The sequence below is a fragment of the Erinaceus europaeus genome, chromosome X, assembly GCF_950295315.1.
Source record: "Erinaceus europaeus chromosome X, mEriEur2.1, whole genome shotgun sequence".
In the NCBI taxonomy this organism is placed as follows: domain Eukaryota; kingdom Metazoa; phylum Chordata; class Mammalia; order Eulipotyphla; family Erinaceidae; genus Erinaceus; species Erinaceus europaeus.
In genome coordinates, this window is record NC_080185.1 from 29,274,924 (window position 1) to 29,301,040 (window position 26,117).

A 26,117-nucleotide genomic window follows, 5' to 3' on the forward strand; every position below is an offset into this window, starting at 1 on the left:
CAACTGTGGCAGGGTAAAGGGCATGAGAGTTGAACATGCTACTATGCCGTCACGTGCCTGCTGGAGTGATGAACTGTTGGGAACACAATCGGCCACTGGGCTCAAACTGCCTTCTTAATGGGGAGTCCGAGAAATGACCGAGGAAGCAGCTAAGGGTCTTAGAACAGCTCTTGTTTCTTTCAAAACTCCTTCTAACCTGTGGGATAGGCAGGATGCTATCCTGGGGACTAGTACAGGGGGGCCTAAAATCATGGCAGACCAAGCTCCTGAGGAGAGGGCTTCTTTATTTGTTTACATGTGTTTTTATTGGGTGTCTACTGCTCACCACTTCCATGACTGAATCATCTTTTCACCCTTATCATAATAAACCCATCCCCGTTGCAGTTCTCTCTCTACTGTGTTGACACGAAGGTACTAAGCAGCTCATAGCACGACGAGGTACCACAGTGGCAGGGCCAGTAAAATGACACACTGCCTTACAAGACTGTGCTTTGTGTTAGCGCCACTCGTGCTCATTTTGCAGATTTTCACACTGAGTCATGCAACAAATACTAGAACACTTCCTATAGAAAAGTAAACTGGCATCATGTCACATCAGCAATGGTTTCAGAAAGCAAAGTGAAGAAACAAAAAGCCAAAACTACAGCTGAATGGTTGTGAGATTACTTCAGATATGAAAATGACCCATAATAAATTCCAACCAGCAGCTGAAGCTAGCCAGGTCCCTTTAGTAACTTCATACTAAAGCATGTGTTTGTTGTTTCAAGTTTGGGGCTGAGGAGATAGCTCACTGGGTAGGGGTACCTGCACTGCCATATGCACTGCCCAGGTTTGAGCCACATAGGAAGTACTCTGGCAGTGTAGTGAGCTCCAGTGTTGTGGTGTCTCTCCCTATCAGCTCTGTCTCTGTCTGAATGAAAAAAAGTCCGGGAGTAGTGAAATCATGTATGCAAGTGACAGTTGCTTAGTGGGACATTACTAAATCAATGGGAGAGGCAAGTGTGCATTAAGAGATTTCTTCAGTGGTCTAGGAGGTGGCGCAGTGGATAAAGCATTGTACCTCTGAAGCGTAAGGTTCTGAGTTCAATCCCTGGCAGCACATGTACCAGAGTGACGTCTGGTTCTTTCTCTCCTCCTACTTTTTCATTAATAAATAAAATCTTAAAAAAAAAAAAAGAGGGAGTTGAGCAGTAGCACAGCAGATTAAGCGTACATGGTGTGAAGCGCAAGGACCAGCATAAGGATCCCGGTTCGAGCCCCCGGCTTAGCACCTGCAGGGGAGTCGCTGCACAAGCAGTGAAGCAGGTCTGCAGGTGTCTATCTTTCTCTCCCCCTCTCCGTCTTTCCCTCTTCTCTCCATTTCTCTCTGTCCTATCCAACGATGACAACAATAATAACTACAACAATAAAACAAAAAGAGCAACAAAAAGGAATAAATAAATATTTTAAAAAAGGAGAGATTTCTTTAAAGGGATGGGGTGGTGGCACACCTGGTTGAGCGCACATGTTACAGTGCTCAAGAACCCAGGTTCGAGCCTCTGTTCCTCACCTGCAGAGGAAAGCTCTGTGAGTGGTGAAGCAGTGATGCAGGTGTTTTTCTGTCTCTCTCCCTCTCTAGCACCCTCTTCCCTCTCAACTTCTGGCTGTCTCTATCCAATAAATAAATATAATTAAAAAATTAAAAAAAAGATTTTTCTTTAAATATTCAGTATATTTATTTTACTTTAATGAGAGAGAAAGAGATACAGAGAAGAGAGAGGGGCTGGGTAGTAGTGCACAAGGTTAACCGCACATAGTACGAAGTGCAAGGACCTGCACAAAGATCCCAGTTCTAGCCCCTGGCTCCCCACCTGCAGGTGGGGTCACTTCACAAGCAGTGAAGCCAGTCTGCAGGTGTCTTTCTTTTTCTCCCTCTCAATTTATTTCTGTTCTATCCTATACTATGGAAAAAGTGGCCTCCAGGAGCAGTGGATTTGTAGTGCCTGCACCAAGCCTGAGAGATAATGCTAGAGGCAGAGAGACAGAGAGACAGAGACTAGAGCACTGCTTAGTTCTGACTTCTGGTGGTGTTGGGGTTTGAACCTGGAACTTCAGAGGCTCAAGTATGAATGCCTTTTTCAGAACCATGATGCTGTCTCCAAAGACCACATGCAGGGTTTCTAGAATGAAACAGGCATGGGCAAATTATAACCAAATTCTGGTGCTAATACATTGAGTAGAGAGAAGACATATCCATTACAGTGAAATTTCAGAGATTAAGATTAGTGAGGGGGGCTGCCATTAATTTTTTAAATTTTATTTACTGATTCATGATAAATGATAGGAGAGAGAGAAAAAACCAGACATCACTCTGGTACATGTGCTGCTGGGGATTGAACTCAGGACCTCATGCTTGAGAGGCCAATGCCTTATCCACTGTGCCACTTCCTGGACCACTCATTTTTTATTATTATTTTATTTTTTAGTTTTGGGGGCAGAGGCAGAGAGAAATTGGGTGGGAAAGGAGACAGAAAGGGTGAGACACACACACACACACACAAGAGACATCTGCAGTAATTTGCTGCAGGGTACACCACCACCCAGCCCACCACCCCCAACATCCGGTGGCCATTCTTACTTAGAAGGCATTTGTTTTTCAAAAGGTAATGTTATCACTCTAACATACATACATTAAGCTGACTGGATTAACTCAATACAAATATTATCCCTTAAGTGATGTGTTTTAGTGACTAGAATATAATTATTTAGGGTGGGGGCAGATAGCATAATGGTTATGCAGAGACTCTCATGCTTGAGGCTACAAAGTCCCAGGTTCAATCCACAACACCACCATAAACCAAAGCTTATAATCAGTGTTCTGGTATATATATATATATATATATATATATATATATATATATATATATATATATATATATATATATATACCACAAATATATATATATATATATGTGTATATATATATTTGTGTGTGTGTGTGTAGTTTAATCATTCCTTTCATAAAGCTGTTTCTAAGCCTAACAACACACATCTTTGCATTGAAGAAGAGAAGACAAATAGAATAATGGTTATGCAAAGAGACTCTCATGCCTGAGGCTCCAAAGTCTTAGGTTCACTCCCTCACAACACCATAAACCAGAGCTGAGCAGTGCTCTAGTTAAAAAAAAGAAAATGGGGAGCCGGGTAGTAGCACAGCGGGTTAAGCACAGGTGGCGCAAAGTGCAAGGACCGGCATAAGGATCCTGGTTCGAGCTCCCAGCTCCCCACCTGCAGGGGAGTCGCTTCATAAGCGGTGAAGCGGGTCTGCAGGTGTCTATCTTTCTTTCCCCCTCTCTGTCTTCCCCTCCTCTCTCATTTTCTCTCTGTCCTATCCAACAACAATGACATCAATCATAACTACAATAATAAAACAACAAGGGCAACAAAAGGGAATAAATAAAAAATATTTTTTAAAAAAGAGGACAAGAAAAAAGTCTAACCCATGTCCAAATTATTATATTTTAAACTAGTGGGATCTGTATCATTAGGTTTAAGGCCTTAAAAAAAACCATGACATATATACATACATACAACAAAAACAACTTCCTCCATGTGTGGTGAGCTGTGCTCACTTAGAACAGAGGAAGGAGGGTTGAGCTAGTGATGATGAAGGTAGTGGAGGGGGGCAGGCAGTGGCACACATGTCACCATACTCAAAGACCTGGGTTCAAGCCCTCAGTCCCCACCTGAAGGCAGGATGCTTCATGAGTGGTGAAGCAGTGCTGCAGGCCTCCCCTCTCTCCCTTTCCTCCCCTCTCAGTTTCTCTCTGTCCTATCTAAAAACAAAAAGAAAGAGAGAGAAGCAGTGGCTGCATACCGCAGGCACAGAATTCCAGTGATAACCCTGGTGGCAATAATTTTGGTTTTTTAATTTTAATGTTTATTAGTAGTAGTATTTTTTAATATTTACTTATTTATTTGTTTTCCCTTTTGTTGCCCTTGTTGTTTTTTATTGTAGTTATTATTGTTGTTGTTATTGATGTTCTTGTTAGATAGGACAGAGAGAAATGGAGAGAGGAGGGGAAGACAGAGCGGGGGAGAGGAAGATAGACACCTGCAGACCTGCTTCACCACTTATGAAGCGACTCCTGCAGGTGGGAAGCAGGGGGCTCGAACCGGGATTCTTACTCCGGTCCTTGCGCTTTGTGTCACCTGTGCTTAGCCCTCTGTGCTACCGCCCGACTCCCGTATCACAATTTTTTATTCTTTATTTATTGGCTAGAGACAGCCAGAAAGAGTGAAGAGTGGGGGGGTCAGACGGTAGCGCAGTGGGTTAAGCACAGGTGGCACAAAGCGCAAGCTTGAGAGTAAGGATCCTGGTTCGAGCCCCAGGCTCCCCACCTGCAGGGGGTTCACATCACAAGTGGTGAAGCAGGTCTGCAGGTGTCTATCTTTCTCTCCCCTTCTCTGTCTCCCCTCCTCTCTCGATTTCTCTCTGTCCTATCCAACAGCAATGGCAACAACAATAATAATGACAACAAAGATAACAACAAGAGCAACAAAATGGGAAAAATGGCCTCTAGGATCAGTGACCTTCTCGTGGTGCATCCCATGAGTACCCATTCATTGGGGAAACTGACGATCCTTCCTAGCCGACTGAATCCACATGGATCCCAGTCACTTTCAAAGCCAGCAACAAGCAGCTCCTGACAGCTTTCAACCTGACCTGTTGACTGGCTACGGAAGAAGGGCAAATGCTAGAAGAAGAAGTGAGTTTGTAGTGCAGGCACTGAGCCCCAGCAATAACCCTGAAGCAAGAAGAGAGAGAGAGAGAGAGAGAGAGAGAGAGAGAGAGAGAGAGAGAGAGAAGAGTGAAGGGGAAGCTAGAGAAGAAGAGCGACAGAGATATACCTGCAGCATCGCTTTACCATTCACAAAGCTTTCCCCATGCAGGTGGGGTTTGGGGGCTCGAACCTGGGTCCTTGCACATTGTAACATGTGTGCTTAATCAGGTGTGCCGCCACCTGGCCCCTAGCAGCACAATTTGTAATAGCTAAAACTTGGAAGCAACCTAAATGTCCAACAACAGATGAGTGGCTAAGACAGTCGTGGCATATATACACAATGAACTACTACTCAGCTAATAAGAAAGATGAATTCACCTACCTCATCTTGGATGGAGCTTGAAAGAATCATGTAAAGTGAGATAAGCCAGAAAAAGAAGGATGAATATGGGATAATATCACTCACAGACAGAAATTATGAAATAAGAACAGAAAGGAGAAATAAAAAGTAGAACTTGGTCTGGGATTGGTGTACTGCACCAAAGTAAAGGACTCTGGGGGAAATTTGGGGCTTTCAGGTCCTAGGCTGGGTGTGAGAGTGTTTTTCAGAAAAGTGAGAAATTTTACACATGTACCAGCAACTCTATTACCTTAAATCATTAATCCCTCCCAATAAAAATAAATATATATATTTTTGGAGTCAGGCAGTAGCACAGCAAGTTAACCACACATGGCGCGAAGCACAAACTGACATAAGGATCCCGGTCCGAGCCGCTGGCTTCCCACCTGCAGGGGAGTCGCTTCACAGGTAGTGAAGCAGGTCTGCAGGTGTCTATCTTTCTCTCCCCCCTCTGTCTTCCCCTCCTCTCTCTATTTCTCTCTGTCCTAACAATGATGACATCAATAACAATAATAATAACTAAAACAATAAAAAACAACAATGGCAACAAAAGGGAAAATAAATAAATATAAAAATTTAAATACATATATATTTTAAAAAGAGATAAAAAAACACACACAAAAAAAGAAGGTGGTGAGGGAAGAACACTCAACAAAGGGAAAGAAGGGAAGCATAGAAAGTGGACCCTAGGGGCCAGATGGTGGCACAGCTGGTTGAGTGCACATTTCGATGCACAATGACCTGGGTTTGAGCCCCCGGTCCCCACCTGCAGGGGGAAAGCAATGCTGCAGGTGTCTCTAAGTCTCTCTCCTTCTCTATCATCCCTTCCCTCTTGATTTCTGGCTGTGTCTACACAATTAATAGATAAAGATAATTTTTAAAAAGCAGGGCATATCAAGTCTAGCCCCTACCACACTGGAGTATGTGGTGTCTTTTCTTCTCTCCTATCTCTTTCTCCATCTCTGTAAAAGTCAGTCTGGAGCAGTGAAATCCCAGCAACAACAACAGACTGGAGAGTCAGTGGGAAATCATACATTCACATTCACAGGTCTCCAGTATTAGTTAAGTGTCAAAGAGAGGCCAACCACACTATTGACCTTCTTTCTCCCAGGGTGCTATAAAGATAGGGGAATTAATGAAATCAATATTCTTTACTGCTCGCCTGTCATAAACTCTAAGTGACCCTAAGCCAATACAACTCCATCATACTGAGTACAGGCCTGGGATCATAAACTAAAATGTCTACCTGGATTACATATATATATATATATATATATATATATATATATATATATATATAGGAAACACTGACAAAACCAAAGGATAAGAGGGGTATAGCTCCACACAATTCCTCCCACCAGAACTCCATATCCCATCCCCTCTCCTGATAGCTTTCCTATTCTTTATCCCTCTGGGAATATGGACCAAGGTCATTGTGGGATGCAGAAGGTTGGAAGGTCTGACTTCTGTAATTGCTTCTCTGCTGAACATGGGCATTGACAGGTCGATTCATACTCCCAGCCTGCCTCTCTCTCTTTCCCTAGTAGGGTGGGGCTCTGGGGAGTTGGAGCTCTAGGACACATTGGTGGGGTTGTCTGTACAGGGAAGTCTGGTTGGCATCTGGAACCTGGTGACTGAAAAGAGAGTTAACATAAAGCCAAACAAATTGTTGACTAATCCTGAACCTAAAGGCCGGAACAGTGCATATGAAGAGTTGAAGGGCTTGGATCAACAACGGTAGAGAATGTTCCATCCTCTGAAGGGAGGCTGGACAACATATTTTATGCTACACCTGAGGAAGATGGGTCCTAATATTGGGGCAGCTTGGAATGATCCTACTCATGACCACAGAATGTGAGCTCAGATCTATAGGAATGCAGAGGTCACATAGGCTCCTAAGCTGTATAGGGGCCCCAGATCACAACAATTCGATGGGGTTTACAGCCAACAATATTTATACACCTTTCCCATATTTGGGAGCTACTCTTTTCCCTGATCCAGCTTTCTGGTCCATTTTCCAGCCATGACATCATCTCCTCAGACAATAACTTGGATCCACCTGCATATCAGATTTCAGGCTCAGGGAAAAAAAAAAAAAAAAAAACTAGTGTAGTCACAGGCCCTTTGGAACATAACTAAAATATGTTTTTTGTTTTTTTTTTAACCAAAGCACTGCTCAACTCAGGTTTATGGTGGGACGGGAGGCTGAACTTGGGATTTGGAAGCCTCAAGCATGAGAGTCTTTTTGCACAACCAGTATGCTATCTACCCCACCCTGGGTTAGAATTCTGACTCTAGCAACTGCTACGAGCAAAAGAGCTTTCCTTTCTGTGCCTCCGTTTCTCCTCTGAAAAATAAAAACAGTACATGCTTCATAGAAAACAGTATTATAATTATGTTGAATTTAGACTAGTATTTGGCACATTATAAAAGTAATCCTAGGGATTCGGGCTGTAGCACAGCGGGTTAAGCGCAGGTGGCACAAAGCACAAGGACCGGCATAAGGATCCCGGTTCGAACCCCGGCTCCCCACCTGTAGGGGAGTCGCTTCACAGGCGGTGAAGCAGGTCTGCAGGTGTCTATCTTTCTCTCCCCCTCTCTGTCTTCCCCTCCTCTCTCTATTTCTCTCTGTCCTATCCAACAATGACAACAACAATAATAACTACAAAAATAAAAAAACAACAAGGGCAACAAAAGGGAATAAATAAATAAAATTAAAAATAAAATAAAGTAATCCTAATAAAGCCCAGGGCCCTTTGGAATATACCTAAAGTAGACCTACTAGCTATTTCCAAAACTGAGACCCCAAATCTTCATCTGCAATATTCTAGCCCATAGGTTCATGATTAATCAACAATTTGTATGGCTTTATATGTTAACTCTTTTTCAGCCACCAGTTTCCAGATGCTACCATGATGCCAAACTGGACTTCCCTGGACAGATGACTCCACCAATGTGCCCTGGAGCTCTGCTTCCTCAGAGCCCTGACAGCACTAGGGAGAGAGGTAGACTGAGAGTATGGATTGACCTACCAATGCCCATGTTCAGCGGGGAAGCAATTACAGAAGCCAGATCTCCCACCTTCTGCATCCCACAACGACCCTGGGTCCATACTCCTAGAGGGATAGAGAATGGTAAAGCTATCAGGGGAGGGCATGGGATACGGAGCTCTGGTGGTGGGAATTGTACCCCTCTTAGCCTATGGTCTTGTCAGTGTTTCCATTTTATAAAAAAATTATTTTAAAAAAGTCATCCAAGTGTTAGTGTAGTAGTAGTAGTAGTAGTAGTAGTAGTAGTAACAGCAGAAGGAGGAGGAGGAGGAGGAAGAGGAAGTGGAGGAGGAGTATAGGAGGAGGAGGTGGTGGCAGTGGTGGAAGAGGAGGAGGAAGAATAATCCAGAAATCAATGGCATTTTCAATAAAAGCAAAAACAGCTACCTAGGAATAAACCTTAAAAAAAAAAAAAAGGATAAGAAAGATTAAAAACTCCAAGTCATGGGGACTGGGCAGTGGCATATTGGGTTAAACGCACAAAGTACAAAATGCAAGGACTCGTGCAAGGATCCTGGTTCAAGCCCCTGGCTTCCCACATGCGGAGTGGTGGTGGTGTCTCTTCGCAAGCAGTGAAGCAGGTCTGCAGGTGTCTCTCTGTCTCTTTCACTTTCTATCTCCCCTCCCCTCTCAACTTCTCTCTGTCCTATCCAATAAAGAAATGGGAAAAAAACGTCTGGTAAGAGCAATGGATTTGTGGTGCTGGCGCCCAGCCCCAGCAATAACCCTGGAGGCACACAGAAAAAAAAAAACAACAAAAAACCTACAAGTCACTACTAAAAGAAACGGAGGGCTGGTTGGTGGCTCATTCAGTTGAGTACACATGTTATCGTGTACAAGGATCCAGGTTCAAACCTCCAATCCCCATATGCAGAGAGGAAGCTTCACAGTTTATAAAGCAGTGCTTAAAGTGTCTCCCTATGTCCCCTTCCCCTCTCAAATTCTCTCTTCTAGCCAGCCAGTCAATGAATATTTTCTTTTCTAATTTTTAAATTTTTAAAAAAATATTTACTTCCTTTTGTGGCCTTGTTTTATTGTTATTGTTGTGACTGATGTCATTGTTGCTGGATAGGACAGAGAGAAATGGAGAGAGGAGGGGAAGACAGAGAGGGGGAGACAAAGACACCTGCAGACTTGCTTCACCATTTGTGAAGCGACTCTCCTGCAGGTGGGGAGCCAGGGGCTCGAACCAGGATCCTTACGCTGGTCATTGCACTTTGTGCCATGTGCGCTTAACCTGCTGCATTACCACATATATATATATGAAAAGCACCTTTAAAAAAAGGAAACATTGACAAAACCATAGGATAAGAGGGATATCTAATTTTTAAATTAACTTTATTTATTTGATAGAGACAACCAGAAATCAAGAGAGGGAGACAGGGAGAGAGACACCTGCAGCCCTGCTTCACCACTTGTGAAGCTTTCCCCCGGCAGGTGAGGACCAGGGTTCTGAACCCAGGTCCTTGAAAATTGTAACATGTGCACTCAACCATGTGCTCCACCACCCAGCCCCTAATAATTTTTTTTCTTTCCTTTTTTTCTGCCTGCAGGGTTATCCCTGGGGCTTCGTGCTGGCACTATGAATCCACTGCTTCTGGTGGCTATTTTTTTCCTTTTTATTGGATAGAACAGAAATTGAGAGAGGAGAAAGAGATAGAGGGGGAGAGAGAAAGACACCTGCAGACCTGCTTCACTTCTCGTGAAGTATCTCCCCTGCAGGTGGGGAGCTGGGGGTTCAAACCTGGACCCTTACACAGGTCTTGTGCTTCGTACTATGTGCACTTAACCGGGTGCACTACTGCCCAACCCCCATATTTTCTAAAACAAAGAGATGGAAAGATAGTCTATGCTTGTGGATTAGCAGAATTAATACCAATAAAATGACCATCCTACCTCAAATAAAAGATTCAAATTAATGTCTATTATTATGATGATCACCATTATTATGTTGAAATATTCTTCTGTCTTCCTATGCAAAAAACTGTGCCATGACTTCTCTGATAACCTAATATAATCTGCACCATCTTGTGCTCTAGCCTTTCAAAGAAAACACTGTTTGCTCAGTTTATAGCCTATAGATTTATTTTTTATGTATTTTTTGCCTCCAGGGTTATTGCCAGGTCTCAGTGCCTGCACCACGAATCCACTACTCCTGGAGACCATTTTTCCCCCTTTTTGTTGCCCTTGTTGTGGTTATTATTATTGTTGTTGTTGTTGTTGCTGTTGTAGGATAGGACAGAGAGAAACCGAGAGATGAGGGGAAGACAGAGAAGGGGAGAGAAAGATAGACACCTGCAGACCTGCTTCACCACTTGTGAAGCGACTCCTCTGCAGGTGGGGAGCCAGAGGCTCACAGGATCCTTACGCTGGTCCTTGCGTTTGGTGCCATGTACGCTTAACCCACTGCTACCTCCCGACTCCCAGATTTATTTTTAAATATTAGTATAACTCTTTTATTATTTTTCTTTTTATTTATTTATTATTGGATACAGACAGAGAGAAATTGAGAGGGGAAGGGGAGATAGAGAGTGAGACAGAGAGACACCTGCAGCTCTGCTTCACCACTAGTGAAGCTTTCCCCACACAGGTGGGGGCCAAGGACTTGAACCCGGCTCCTTGCACAATGCAATGTGAGTGCTTGACCAGGTGCTCCACCATCTGTCCCCTAGCCTATAGAGTTTGATCATTTAAAAAATTTTTTTAATTGTTTCTTTATTGGGGGATTAATGGTTTACAGTTGACAGTAAAATGCAAGTTTGTACATGTGAAACCCTTCTCAGTTTTCCTCAAAACAAGTCAACCCCCACTAGGTTTTCCTCTACCATCATGTTCCAGGACTTGAACACTCCCACCCACCCCAGAGTCCTTTACTTTGGTGCAATACACCCTTAATCATTATATTATCCCTTTAAATCAGAGAATTTTAGGCCTGGGTGGTGGCACAGTGAATATCATGCTGGACTTGGAAGCATGATATCCCCGAGTGCCATAGAGATGCTCTACTTCAGACTCTCTCTCTCTCTCTCTCTCTTTCTCCCCTCCCTTCGCCCCTCTCCCTCTCCCTTTCTCTCCCTCCTCCTCTTAAATAAAAATTTTAAAAGTACATGTAACTTTTTTTAAAGATTTATTTATTAATGAGAGAGATAGGAGGAGAGAGAGAAAGAACCAGACATCACTCTGGTACATGTGCTGCCAGGTATTAAACTCAGGACCTCATGCTTGAGAGTCCAATGCTTTATCCACTGCACCACCTCCTGGACTACTAGAATTTTTTAATTTTTATTTTAGCTGACAAGACAAGAGAGAAACAGAGGGAAAGGGGAAACTGAGAGGGAGAGAAAGACTCCTCAGCCCTGGCTCACCTTCATGAAGCTTCTCTTCTGTAGGTGGGGGTCAGGGGCTCAAACCCAGGTTCGTCTGCATGGCAACATGTGCATTCAACCAGGTATGCCACCACCTGATCCCTAGCTAGCCTGGGACTTCCTAATAAGAAATGTCAATTGTTTGCTTTTAAGGCTGCCAGTGACATGACAGACTTACTAACTCTAAAGGAAAACACCCAGATGATGTTCTGAAGCTAATACAAACCAGTCTGGATTCTATGACCAAGCAGTTTTATTGAAATCCCTCACCAGTCATCCTTATCGAGCTAAACTGCATGCCGGGGTTTTATACAATTCACCTTTATTGAGACAAAATTGATATACCTTAAGAAATTGATATACTGGGAGTTGGGCGGTAGCACAGCGGGTGGCACAAAGCACAAAGACCGGCGTAAGGATCCCGGTTCAAGCCCCCGGCTCCCCACCTGCAGGGAAGTCGCTTCACAGGCGGTGAAGCTGGTCTACACGTGTCTATCTTTCTTTCCCCCTCTCTGTCTTCCCCTCCTCTCTCCATTTCTCTCTGTCCTATCCAACAATGACATCAACAACAATAATAATTACAACAATAAAAAAGGGAATAAATAAATAAATAAATATTTTAAAAAAGAAATTAATATACTTGGGGTTGGGCGGTGGTGCACTCAGTTGAGCACACATTACCATGTGCAAGGTCATGGGTTCAAGCCCCCAATCCCCACCTGCAGAGGGGAAGCTTTGCCAGCAGTGAAGCAAGCAGGTGTCTTTTTCTCTCCCTCCTCTCCGTCTTTTTCCCTTCCCTCTCAATTTCTCTGTATCTATCAAACCAGTAAAATATTTTTTGCATTTACTTATTATTTATTTTCTGGTCATAGCTGGGGTTTTACTACTTCAGGCTGATATTTTCCCCCCTTTCTATAAGTATTCTATCTTTTTTTAATTTCTTTATTGGGGGATTAATGTTTTACTCAAACAAGTAAAATATTTTCAAAACAGACAATTCAATGTCTCTGTATATTTACAGAGTTATGGAACCAATACCATAACTTTGGAATATTTTCAGCCCTGACATAAATCTTTTGTTTTGACCAGAGTACAACTCAGATCTGGCTTATGGTGGTGCTGGGGACTGAATCTGGGACCCTATGAGCCTTGGGCATAGAAAGTCTGTAGCATAAACACTATACTATTTTCCCCAGTCCCAAGAATATTTTCTTTCTTCTTTAGCCAAAGCACAACTCAGTCCTGACCTGTAGTGGTGCCAGAGATTGAAACTAGGGCTCAGAACTGGAAGTCTGTGACTTAACTGCTATGCTATCTCCCTGGTCCTACCCCCCCCCAACTCCCTTAGTCCTACCTAATCTCTAATTTGCTTTGTTTTGCTTTTTATAGATTTGTTGATTCCACATGTCATGTAATTGAGATCATATAATAATATGTGTTTGCACCTCAAGGAGACACACACATACACACACAAATCAGGTCAGTTAACTGGAATGACATTGTATTAATCCATGACTAAGAACAGCAAGTATAAAAGAAAGAAAGAATAGGGGGTCTGGCGGTAGCACTGCGGGTCAAGAACACATGGCGTGAAAGGATCCCGATTCGAGTCCCCCGCTCGCCACCTGCAGGAGGGTCGCTTCACAGTTGGTGAAGCAGGTCTGTAGGTGTCTATCTTTCCCTTCCCCTATCTTCTCCTTCTCTCTCGATTTCTCTCTGTCCTATCCAACAACAACTACATCAATAACAATAATAATAATAACCACAACAATAATAAAACAACAAGGACAACAAAAGGGGGGGAACCTCTAGGGAAAATAAAAGCTTCCAGGAGCAGTGGATTTATAGTGCAGGCACTGAGCCCCAGCAATAACCCTGGAGGCAAAAAAAAAAAAAAAAGAATACCAAGTATTTATACATTTTTAATATGAACAATTTAGGTCTGGGCCATATTACACCTGGTTGAGCACACATTATAATGCAAAAAGGCCGGGTGGTGGTAGACCGGGTTGAACACACGTTATACAACGTGCAAGGACCCGGGTTCAACACCCCAGTCCCCACCTGTGAGGATTGGGGAAGCTTTGAGAGATGTGAAGCAGTGTTTTTCCTCTCTCTCTCCTGTTGTTTTCGCCGGGCTATGTTGTTTTCACCGGGCTGGCTTCACGGGCGGGTAACAGACGACCAGGGACTCATGGTTGAGCTGTAGGCAGTATCTCTTTATTCATGAAGGACGCAGCACAATCTAAGCTGAGCTAAGCTAAACTAAACTAAAGTACCCTAAAACTCACAATGCTGTCTTTATATGTACTTGCCAAGTAGGGTGGAAACAGGATGTGACATAGAGAGGGTGGAGAGAAAAGTGACTGGTGAAAATCAGAGTGTGACAAGGAGGGGGCGGAGCAGGCGAGAATCCTATCACTGAACCACCAATGCCCTGGGGGGAGGGTGGTGCTTGTTAACAGTGGTTATGTAAATAGAATGCAGTGGTTATGTAAATAGAATAGTGTTAAGCAGGGGGGATTTAAACCAAATAAAACAGAAGGGGTCTCATGCATACCAACACTCTCCCTCTTTAAAATTTTTTTCAATTATCTTTATTTATTGGATAGACATCCAGAAATTGAGAGGGAAGGGGGTGATAGAGAGGAAGAGAGACACTTGCAGACCTGCTTTTCCACCTGCAAAGCTTTCCCCTTGCAAGTGGGGACCCAGGGCTTGAACCCATGTCCTTGCACACTGAAACATGTGTGCTCAATCAGGTGTGCCACAACCCAGCCCCTTTTTCTTTTTTTTTTCTTAAAGATTTTATTTATTGATTGATGAGAAAGATAGGAGAGAGAGAAAGAACCAGACATCACTCTGGTATATGTGCTGCCGGGGCTTGAACTCAGGACGTCATGCTTGAGAGTCAAGTGCTTTATCCACTGCACCACCTCCTGGACCACCCCAGCCCCTTTTTCTATCTCCTCTTTCCTCCTAGATTTTTCTGTCTCTATCCAATCAATCAGTCTGAACTATCTACCCATGGCTACAACTAAAGTAATGGCAGCAATCCTTACAGGCTTGGAAATCTGGCTAACAATCTCATCTGGTTCACCTTTTTCTCCAAATTTTACATTGAAAATAACTGATAGATAGGGGAGATAGCATAATGGTTATGCAAAGAGACACTCATGTTTGAGGCTCCAAAGTCTCAGGTTTAATCCACTGAACCACCATAAACCAGAGCTGAGTAGTGCTCTGGTATAAAAAAAAAAAAAAAAAAAGAAAAAGAAAGGGGGGAGGAATAGGAGGAGGAGGAGAAGTGGGGGTGGTCTGGGAGGTAGCTCAGTGGATAAAACTGTCAAGCATGAGGTCCTGAGTTCAATCCCCGGCAGCACATGTACCGGGGTTATGTCTGGTTTTTTTTTTTTTTTTTTTTTTTTTCTCTTTCTGCCTCTCTCGTGAATAAAATCTTTAAGAGAGAGAAGAAAGAAAGGATGGTCAGTGGTGCACCTGGTTGAGTGCACATATTACAATGTGCAAGTACCGAGGTTCAAGCCCCCAGTGCCCCCTGTAGGGAGAAGCTTCGCAAGTGGTGAAGCAGTGCTGCAAATGTTTCTTTCTCTCTATCTCCTCATACCTCTTTTCATTTCTGTCTCTATCCAATAAATTAGAAAAGAAGGAAGTAAGGAAGGAAGGAATGGGAAACAACTAACAATCTCTTGACCCTTGACTCTCTCATTAGAATCTCGGGTCATTTTGACATAACTCCATGCTGGGTATTAAGTCAGAACCAGTATCTTCTGTGGTTCTAGCCTTGCAGTATATTGACTGACCCAGGTTCAGTGCTTAGATCTCTTCTCTCTTCTAATTTATTATCTTTATTTATTTATTGGATAGAGACTCCAGAAATCGAAAGGGTAGGGGGTGACAGAGAGGACAAAAGAGACACCTGCAGACCTGCTTCACCACTCGCAAAGCTTTCCTCCTGCAAGTGGGGACTAGGGGTGCGAGCTCAGGTCCTTGAACATTGTAACATGAATTCAACCAGGTGTACCACCACCCGGCCCCTTTAGATCTCTCTCCCTCTCTCTCTCTAACATTTTTACCTATTGGATAGAGACAGAGAGAAATTGAAAAGGTACAGGGGGAAAATAGAGAGGGAGAGCGACAGAGACACCTGCATCACTTCTTCACCACTCCTGAAGCGTTCACTCTGCAGGTGGGGACCAGGGGCTTGAACCTGGGTCCTTGAATGTTGGTATGCTTCTAGTTCTGTTTCTGGGATCCCTTCTGTTACATTGCTTGATGTTGTGGTCTATTTACATGGGCATTCTGTTACATTGGTTTGGTCTCACTCCCCCTGTCTCCGGGAGATTTTGGTTTAGTCCTTGCTATTTGGTGCTGCTTCTTTCTTCCGGCCCCCTATCCTACGTACTTCCTTGGCTCCTGTCTCTTCGGCAGGAGGAAAGAGAGGCAAGACAGAATTGGGTTGTGATTAGATTAGATTAGTTTTTTGAACCGTTCGCTCGTGAATAAAGAAATATTGCTTCTCCGCTCAGCATGTGTCCCTGGTCGTCTGTCTCTGGCCTCGAAGCTAGCCTGGCATACTGGCGTCCTGAACTTTGACACTTTTGACTGACAACTTTTGACTGTAATGTGTGTGCTCAACGAGGTGACCACCACCTGACCCCCTTAGACCTCTTCTCTGTCAGTGATTGACACACATTTCCTAATCTCATTCAGTATCACAACATTAAGCACCATCTATTGGGGTGTTAGGAAAGTCATAATGTATCTTGCCATGGTTTTCTATGCAAAAATACGTCATGACCTTGCCAACCACCCAGTATACGTTGATACTGTGAAAATGTGCAGCCTCAGTATAAATCTCACCCCAAACCCTTCTATGTCTCTCCAGCTACTCCACATCTGAAGTCCAGCAGACACTTCTCACTAAATGTGTACTACATGTGCCCTCCCCCGCACCCCACGCACACACACAAAACCCTGGTTTCCAGTCTCCATCTTTATGGCAATACTGCCGTCTAGTGGTGCACCCATGAAGTGATCCTTAACTCTGCTTGTGCAACCCAGCCCCCCCCCCCACACACACTCTCCTAGCAACCCTGCCTCCCACACCCACACACTTATCACCTAGCAACCCTGCCCCCCCCACACACCCACACACTCTATCAATCACCTAGTAAGTCATGATTTGTTTTTCACCAAAATGCAGCCTTCTTATAAGCTCCACGGTTACTATCCTCACTTCTTGCCTGAATTATTGCCACACTGACTCCAGACATGCTCTCACTTCAGGGCCTTTGGGTCTGCTTTAACCCTAGAAAGGTTCCTCTCACCTCCTAAAACTGCAATCAGACTTAGTCTTTCTCAGTGTACAGCCTTGCTCATATATATATATAAAATATTTTTTAATATTTATTTATTCCCTTTTGTTTCCCTTTGTTGTTTTATTGTTGTTGTCGTTGTATAGGACAGAGAGAAATGGAGAGGAGGAGAAGACAGAGGGGGAGAGAAAGACAGACAGCTGCAGACCTGCTTCACTGCCTGTGAAGCGACTCCCCTGCAGGTGGGGAGCCGGGGTTCGAACTGGGATCCTTGCGCTTTGCACCCACCACCTGTGCTTAACCCACTGCACTACCGCCCGACTCCCATATATATATGTATGTATGTATGTATTAACCAGAACACTGATCAGCTCTGGTTTATGGTGGTGCAGGGGACTGAACCTGGGACTTTGGAGCCTCAGGCATGAGAGTCTCTTTGAATAACCATTATGCTATCTACTCCTGCCCACTCCAATATTTTCCATCCCTAGTTTATCTTAAGTACCTGTCATGTAATATGCAACACACTTTATTGTATATTTGTAGTATACAAACACCATATGAATACGAATCATGTATTCGTGTGTGTGTGTTTTTGTCCTTTTTACTTGATAGGACAGAGAGAAACTGAGAGGAGAGAGGGCCATAGACACTTGCAGGGAGTCGCGTGGTAGAACAGCGGGTTAAACGCAGGTGGTGCAAAGTGCAAGGTCCGATGTAAGGATCGCGGTTCCAGCTCCCGGCTCCCTACCTGCAGAGGAGTCACTTCACAAGCGGTGAAGCAGGTCTGCAAGTATCCATCTTTCTCTCCCCCTCTGTCTTCCCCTTCTCTCTCCATTTCTCTCTGTCCTATCTAACAACTACAACATCAATAACAACAATAACTACAACAATAAAAAACAACCTGGGCAACAAAAAGGAATATTTTTTAAAGGAAAAAAAAGACATTTACAGGCCTGCTTCATCCCATGCAGGTGGGGTGCAGGGGTTCAAACCCAGGTCCTTGTGCATGGTAATGTCTGCTCTTAATGGTATGCCACCACCATGTCACTTATTTTTTTTTTTTTACTGCCACCAGGTTTATCTTTGGAGCTTGGTGCCTGCATAATGAATCTACCACTCCTGGAGGCCATTTTTATGGTTTCTCTCTTTCTCTCTCTCCTTTCTTTCTGTTGTATTGAATAGGACAGAGAAATCGAGAGAGGAGGGGGAGCTAGAGATAGAGACACTTGCAGACCTGCTTTACCACTTGTGAAATGCCCTTCCCTTCCCTGATGTGCAGGTGGGGAGCAGGGGCTCAAACCTGGATCCTTGTGCCTGGTGAAACATGCAGCTGTTCAAGTGCACCACTGCCTAGCCACCCCAGTATTATGTTTTACTTGAACTTGTTTTCTTATTCTTTACACTACAGGTACCATGAGGCAGAGGCGTGTTAGGTGAGTGGATCATTAATCAAAATGATTAGGTGCTCCAAATCTCCCCAATTACCTCTACTTTCCTCAGATAATCTCTTCTTTAACTACCATCCCAAGAAGACCTATTTATTTAACATTTCTTTTCTTTTTTTAATATTTATTTATTAATGAGAGATATAGGAGGAAGAGAGAGAGAAAGAACCAGACATCACTCTGGTACATGTGCTGCCAGGGATTGAACTCAGGACCATATGCTTGAGAGACCATCAATTTATCTACTGTGCACTGTGCCACCTCCCGGACCACTATTTGTTTTCTTTCCATTGGTGTTGGTGGGGCCAGGACTTAGCACATCCCAGACTGATTTTTTTCCCTTCAGACAGAGGGAGAAAAATACCATAGCACCAAGCTCTTCCCACAGTGGGGAACTGGACTTAAACCTGGGGCATGTGCATGGCAATGTAGGCAGCCTCCCAGGTGAGTTAACTTGCCAGTCCTGGAGTACCTTTTGAATTTTTATCTCTCTGGAGCTCTGCATTTGCATGATCCGTCACACCAGGCGGACTTTTTGTGTCCATGTTTGTTTGTTTTGGATAGAGGGTAGAGACAGAAAGAGATAAGGAGAGACACTAAAGCATTCCTCCACTGCTTGTGAAGCTCCCTCTTTGCAGATGCACTCATGTGGTGGCCAGGGTCTCAAACTCAGGTCTTCACACATTGTAAAGTGTGTGTTCTACTAAGTATGCTATCTCCTAGGCTTCCTAGAATGAAAATACACACACACACACACACACACACACACACACACACACACACACACACACACACACACATACACACACACACACACACACACACACACACACACACATACACACACACACACACACACACACACACACTTTTTTCCTTAAATTTGATAGGACAGAGAGAAAACGAGAGTGACAGGAGCAATAGAAAGGTAGAAAGAGGGGCCGGATGGTGATACACCCAGTTAAGCACACATAGTACCAACTGTATGGATCCAGGTTCGAGCCCCTGCTCCCTTGTTGGGAAATTGTTCAGGATGTGGTTGAGCTCTGCAGGGCTTGACTTGAGGGGACATCTATATAATCACTGTTTTGCCTGAAATATCCCAACCCATTCCATTCCTTTGATCTGTCATCTTTCTACCCTCAAGGCCTTCCCTGCCTCCAGAGTATTATTATTAATTCAACCAGTTAAAACCCTCGCAACAGTTGCTAAGGAAGTTCCTACCTTTCTAGCCCCTTCCATTTTTCTCTGTCCCTTTCCTAACCATGTATGGTATTGTCAAGCCACTTCCATTTCTGTATAGTCTTTTCCCTGTCCTAACCTGGGGGAGGGCAGGCGTGCAGAGGCTGAGGCCGGCCATTGCAGTTGGCGCCACGTGGCTTAACCAGGTGTGCTACCACCCGACTCTGGGACGTTAGGATGAATAAGTATGTGTATTGCTTTGCCGCCAGGAGCTTAGTTCCTGGACCATCTCTCCCTCTTGTGACGCTAGCCAGATACTCCCCATCTGTAAGAGGTCCATTTCACAATTGGTGAAGCAGGTCTGCAGTTGTCTTTCTCTCCCTCTACCTCCTCTCTTAATTTCTCTCTGTCCTGTCTAGAAAAAAAAAAAAAGACTGCTGGGAACAGTGGATTTGTCGTGCCAGCACTGAGACTCAGCAGTAACAATGGTGACAACTGAAATAAATAGAGGGAGAAAGACATCTGCAGCACTGCTTCACCACTCCTGGAACTTCACCCCTGCGGGTGGTGAGTGGTGAGAAGTTTCATGAGCAGTAAAATAGTGCTGCAAGTGTCTATCTCTCCCTTTCTATCTCCCCTTCCTGCTCAACTTCTGTTTCATACAAAAATAAATCTTTAAAAAATTAAAGAGGGGGTCGGACAGTAGTGCAGCCGGTTAAACGCACATGGTGCAAAGCGCAAGGACCAGCATAAGGATCCCGGTTCAAGTCCTGGGCTCCCCACCTGGAGGGGCTTGTGAAGCAGGTCTGCAGGTGTCTGTCTTTCTCTCCCCCTGTCTTCCCCTCCTTTCTCCATTTCTCTCTGTCCTATCCAACAACGACATCAATAACAACAATAATAACCACAACAATGATAAAAAAACAAGGGCAATAAAAGGGGAAAAAATAGCCTCCAGAAGCAGTGGATTCGTGGTGCAGGCACTGAGCCCCAGCAATAACCCTGGAGGTAAAAAAAAAAAAAAAATTAAAGAAAAAAAATCTGTACCACTGTGGGGGAAAAAAAGCTTACCTTTTGCCCAGCTATTTTGGAATGATGGTTATCTGACTAAATGTAACAGCTTTAAATATATATATATGCAATGAGAAACCACCATGCACCTATTAGGATACCATCAGTCCAAAAGACTGCCAACACCAAAAGCTGGTGAGTGTACAGAGCAAGAACTCTCCGTCACTGCTGGCAAAAGCGCAAAATGGTACAGCCGCTCTAGAAGATGATTTGGCAGGTTCTTACACAACTAAATATAGTCCCATCATACCATCTGGCAATTGCACTCTTGGTATTTACCCAAATGAGCTGAAAAACATATGTTCTCACAAGAACCTGCCGATGAATGCTGGCACTGTGGCTCATCCAGAAGAAAACAAAACTATAAAATCACAAAACGACACACAGGAGTCTTAAGTGTCCATAATCACGTGAAAGAAGTCAATCTGAAAAAGAGACCTACCATACGACACTCTGAAAATGGCAAAACTGTACAGATGGTTAAAGGGGTCCAAGGGTCAGAGTCGGCAGAGCACAGAGGATTTTTAATTTTTAGGAAAGTGATGCCATTCTGCACGACACCATAATGGTACACACATGTAATATAAAATGTTATCAAAATGTATAGTACGAATACTACCAAGAATGAATGCCAAGAGAGAATCACTGGTTGTACCAAAGGAGTCACTCTCAGGTGAGGAGATAGCATAACGGTTCTGCAAAAGACTCTCATGCCTGAGGCTCTAAGGTCCAAAGTTCAATCTCCAGCATCACCATAAGCCAGAGCTGAGCAGTGCTATGGGGGAAGAAAAGTCCAAATGAGTCACTCTAGTGAAGAATTTTTGATAGGGGTAGAAACATCTGTGGATATGTGGGTACAGTGACATATGGGGAATTGTCTCTACCTTCTGTAATTTTTATGTTGCGTTTTTGGCTGTAAACCAAAAAGTTCTCTAAGGAATAAAAATATAAAAGACTGGGAAATTTCACTCATATGTGGGATAGAAAAAATAAATAAATAAAATGATGGAAACAAACAATCTAAAACCAACATTTGGATTTGGCTAACAGAATGAAGGTTGCTGGAGTGGGGGTTGGGGGGGCACAGAGGGTAGAGAAGTTCCGATGGCTGGTGGTGGGGGAAAAAAGGGTGATCAGCACTGTGGTGGTGAGTGCGGTATGGCAACTGACCTTGAAGAGGTGTGGGACAGCACTCTTGAAGGATATACAAAGATGTAAGCCACTGCTGCCTCAGTAAAAAAGATAATAAAAGGGAGTCGGGCAGTAGCGCAGCAGGTTAAGCGCAAGTGGTGCAAAGCGCAAGGACCAGCATAAGGATCCCTGTTCAAGGCACCGGCTCCCCACCTGCAGGGAGGTCACTTCACAGGCGGTGAAGCAGGTCTGCAGGTGTCTATCTTTCTCTCCCCCTCTCTGTCTTCCCCTCCTCTCTCCATTTCTCTCTGTCCTATCCAACAACGACAACATCAATAACTACAACAATAAAACAAAGGCAACAATAGGGAATAAATAAATATTTAAAAATAAATATATAAACAAAGAAGTGACTTCGATGAAGGTTTCTGTAGAGACAGCATGTAAGATGATTAGAACGCTGGACATAGGGTTCTCCTTTACACCCCTTTTAGTTCTGTCTCTACAGAAACCTTCATCAAAGTCACTTCTTTGTTTATCCATGCTTATGAAACACTTGCCCGGTATTTCCAAGTTCATCGGCATTATAACAAAGAGTGGGAAAGTACACTGCACGTAGCTGATGTCAGAAACATGCTTTAAGAGCTCAGGGTTTTGTTGTTGTTTTTTTTGTCCACAGGGTTTTCGATGTGGCTTGGTGCCTACACTACAAATCCACTGGTCCTGGCGGCCAACTTTTTTCCACTTTTGTTGTTTTTGCTGCTGCATTTGTTGTTGGATAGGACAGAGAGAAATCGAGAGAGAGGGGAAGACAGAGGGAGAGAGAAAAGATAGACACCTGCAGACCTGCCTCACTGCTTGCAAAGCAACCCCCCTGCAGGTGGGGAGCCAGGGGCTTGAATCGGGATCCTTACACTTCTATATATGCGCACTTAGCCCAGTGCACTGCCGCCGAGCCCCTGTCAGACTTAATTTCCTAGTTACCTTCTTTGTAGTAGTTGTTGTTTTACCAAAGCTCTGCTCATCTCTGGCTTACAGTGATGCTGGGATTGAGCCTGAGACCTTTGGTGCCACAAACATGAAAGTCAGTGTGAAACCATTATGTAATCTCCTCAACCCTGTCACCTTATTTTTTAGTATTTTAGAAATTTAAAAAAAAATTTTAATTTTTTATTTTTGAGAGAGATGCAGAGAGAGAGACATACACACAGAGAAACACCAGAGCACTGCTCAGCTCTGGCTTATGGTGGTGCGGGAGATTGAACCTGGGACTTAGGAGCCTCAGGCATGAGATTCTGTTTGCATAGCCATTATGCTGTCTCCCCCGCCCCCTGTCACCTTTTCATTACCTTCTGGAGTATGAAACTTAAAGAGTTAGAAAAGGGAAAAACCAATCAATGAAGACAAAGAGATTCTTCAATAAATACTTTAATGAGAACCAAGATCTGTGACATACACAGCAGTAACTGCCCTGGCCTATGCCTTCTGCTGTCACCCAGTCTGGAGCTAACCAACTACTTTGAACCACCGCTTGGAAAGAAGGCCATTTTGAATATCATCCGTCAGTATCCATCTTCACAGAAGATACCAATCTGTGGCCAGAGTCTCAATGTTAACAGTTTTTCTCAGGGAAAAGTTAACATGGTAACATGAACACAAACAAGTTTGAACCATCCTATTGTTCTTCCATAAGGAGATCCTCGGGAGGTCAATAGTTCAGTAAACACTTACAACTTGTCAAAATACAATAGAACACGGAAAAAGGGAAGAGAAATGAGTAGAAAGGTTGGCAGGGCTTGGCTCACGTATGATTCAGTCCTTAGATTTGGAGCCTCTTGAGCTGCTCATATGTAATAAAAAACTGAGGAGTAAGTCATGGAAGATGACTGGTTTGATACAGAAAGGCAATCCCTGTTCTAAAATTGTACATTATCTGTGCTGTTCTAAGTTGCATTTGCTTATGAGAGTCTGTTTTAAAAGAATTCCTGGCAAATAAAGCATGCACTGAGTGTCCACCATGGGCCATTTATGGAAACCAACATTTAAGTAATATAAACAGATTTTTAAAAAAATCTATCATAAATGGGACCGGGTGGTGGAGAATCTGGTTGAGCGCACATGTTACAGTGCACAAGGACCCAGGTTCAAGCCCCCGGTCCCCAAGTGCAGAAGGAAAGCTTTGCAAGTGGTGAAGCAGGGCTGCAGGTGTCTCTCTTTCTTTCTCTCTCTCTATCTCCCCTACCCTCTTGATTTCTGACTATCTCTATCCAATAAATAGATAATAAAATAATAATAAGAAGAAGAATTAAAAAAAAATCTATCATAAGGGCTGGGCAGTAGCACACCCACTTAAGTGCACACATTGCCGTGCACAGGGACCCAAGTTTGAGACCTGGCTCCCTGCCTGCAGGGGGAAGCTTCACAAAGGGTGAAGCAGGTCTACAGGTCTTTCTCTCTCCTTCTCTATATCCCCCTACCCCCTCAATTTCTATCTAGTAAAAAAAAGGGGGGGATGGCCACTGGCAGCCATGGATTCTTAGTGCCAGCACTGAGCCCTCAAGATAACCCCAGTGTCAAAAATAAATTTAAAAGATAAATAAATAAAACCTACCAGACTTAATTTGGCTCGGGGGCAAAGGGCACACATGCAATGCGCATGCCCATGCATGCACACATCTACTCATGACCAAGGAAGTAGATAACAACACATATTTCAGGGTTGCAAACCCAAGGAGGGAGAAATCCTCCCCCCTCCCTCTCTCAGTCCACAGGCCCCACAAAGGCAGGAGATTCCTTTTCTTTTTAGCAAGAGCACTGCTCAGCTCTGGCATATGGTGGTTGAACTTGGGACCTAGGGGCCTCAGGTGCCCCCAGGGGATTACTTTTCAACCCAGCAATACTCACCATTTTACACACAATGCCACAGAGTGTCCAGTTCATGACTCTGGACATAGGAGGGACTTCTTCTTCTTCTAGTGTTTGCCATAGGAGGGACTTAAACACAGCTTTAGAATAAAGTCTGTTTGTGGCCTGAGAGGTGGTGCAGTGGATACACAGTATTAACCTCTCAAACATGAGGTCCTGAGTCTGATCCCTGGCACTGCATGTATCAGAGTGATACTCTGGTGTATCCTCTCTCTCTCCCTCTCATTAAATAAATATAATAAAAGGAAGAGTTGTCCATAAGCCAAGACCCTTACATACCTTTAGATTTGTTTGCCTTATGAAGGGTTTTTTTTTTTTTTGGTCTATTTTCCAGCTATTATGGACTACCTCAGCATGGACTTTCCTGGCCATCTCCCAATAGTGTCCAAAACTTCATAGAAAGAGAAGGGCCAGGAGATAGCTCACCCAGTACAGTGGAGACTTTACCATGCCTGAGGGCCTGAGTTTGAGCCCTACCACCATGTGGGGAGCACCACAGCACCAGGGAAAGCTCTGTAGAGAGTGGAGCAGTGTTGTGTACTGTCTTGCTCGCTCCCAAGAGATCTCTCTCTCCCTCCCTCCCTCTCTCTCATTTTTTTAAATTTCTTTACTGGGGGATTAATGTTTTACAGTCAACAGTAAATACAATAGTTTGCACATGAATAACATTTCCCAGTTTACCACATAACAATACAACCCCCACTGGGTCCTCTGCCATCATGTTCCAGGACCTGAACCCTTGACCCCTACCCACCCGAGTCTTTTACTTTGGTGCAATCTCTCTCTAAATTTTTTTAAAAAGAATGAAAACAGTTGGCCAAAAGAACCAGCAAGACAGTTCACCTGGGAGCGGACCTGCTTTTGCTATTATACACTGGAGGCAACTTAGAGGTACCGTGGTCACTGTCCCCTCTCCTATTGGAAAAAAAAAAAAAAGCAAGCAAACAAACATACAAATCAGTCTAAAGCAGTGAAACCCCATGGGAAAAATAAATAGATAAAATAACAAGAACAGTTGACCTAGGGACAGTGTGAACATGCATGCATAAGGCTTGTGGCTGCATTAAAGAGAAAAACAAAATGTTGGTGGAATTTTCAGCTCCCTTTAGTGTGTATTAGACTCCAACTAAAAGCTGTTTATCCACTTAGTTCTACCCTCAATGGTCACCATTAGAAAGCTTCTATTTCCCAGTTACCTAAAACCCCTCAGCAATTCAACTGTCTTTCCCGTAGCCAGTAGTTACCTGGGAGCTTGCAGCATTTGCTTGCACTCCTGTGTTCTAAAGGATACAATGATGTTCCAGGGTCCCAGTCGAAGCCAGTTTGGCCAAAACCCCTTGTAGAGTGCAAAAAAGCCCTCGTGTTTCCACATCTGAGAGAAAGATATAATAATAGTGCCAGGGTGAATTCCTCTTTCTTTTTACATATGGCAATTACATCTTCTGATAT

General features: G+C 43.8%; 1 protein-coding gene across 5 annotated transcripts in view; it reads right to left on the minus strand.

Moving 5' to 3' along the window:
* Positions 1 to 26,117, minus strand: part of SLC25A14 (solute carrier family 25 member 14) — a 131,521-nt gene that overhangs the window by 60,047 nt on the left and 45,357 nt on the right. For 3 of the 5 annotated variants that reach the window (XM_007527626.3, XM_016190220.2, XM_007527629.2), the window contains exons 9-10: positions 25,960 to 26,040; positions 23,156 to 23,604 (exon numbers count right to left, since the gene is read on the minus strand). In XM_007527626.3, coding sequence (XP_007527688.3) covers positions 23,563 to 23,604; positions 25,960 to 26,040 — 123 coding nt within the window. In that variant the 3' untranslated portion in view covers positions 23,156 to 23,562. Of the gene's footprint in view, positions 1 to 23,155; positions 23,605 to 25,912; positions 26,041 to 26,117 lie in introns of those variants that run through there. The other 2 variants (XM_060183582.1, XM_060183580.1) reach the window with 1 other exon arrangement.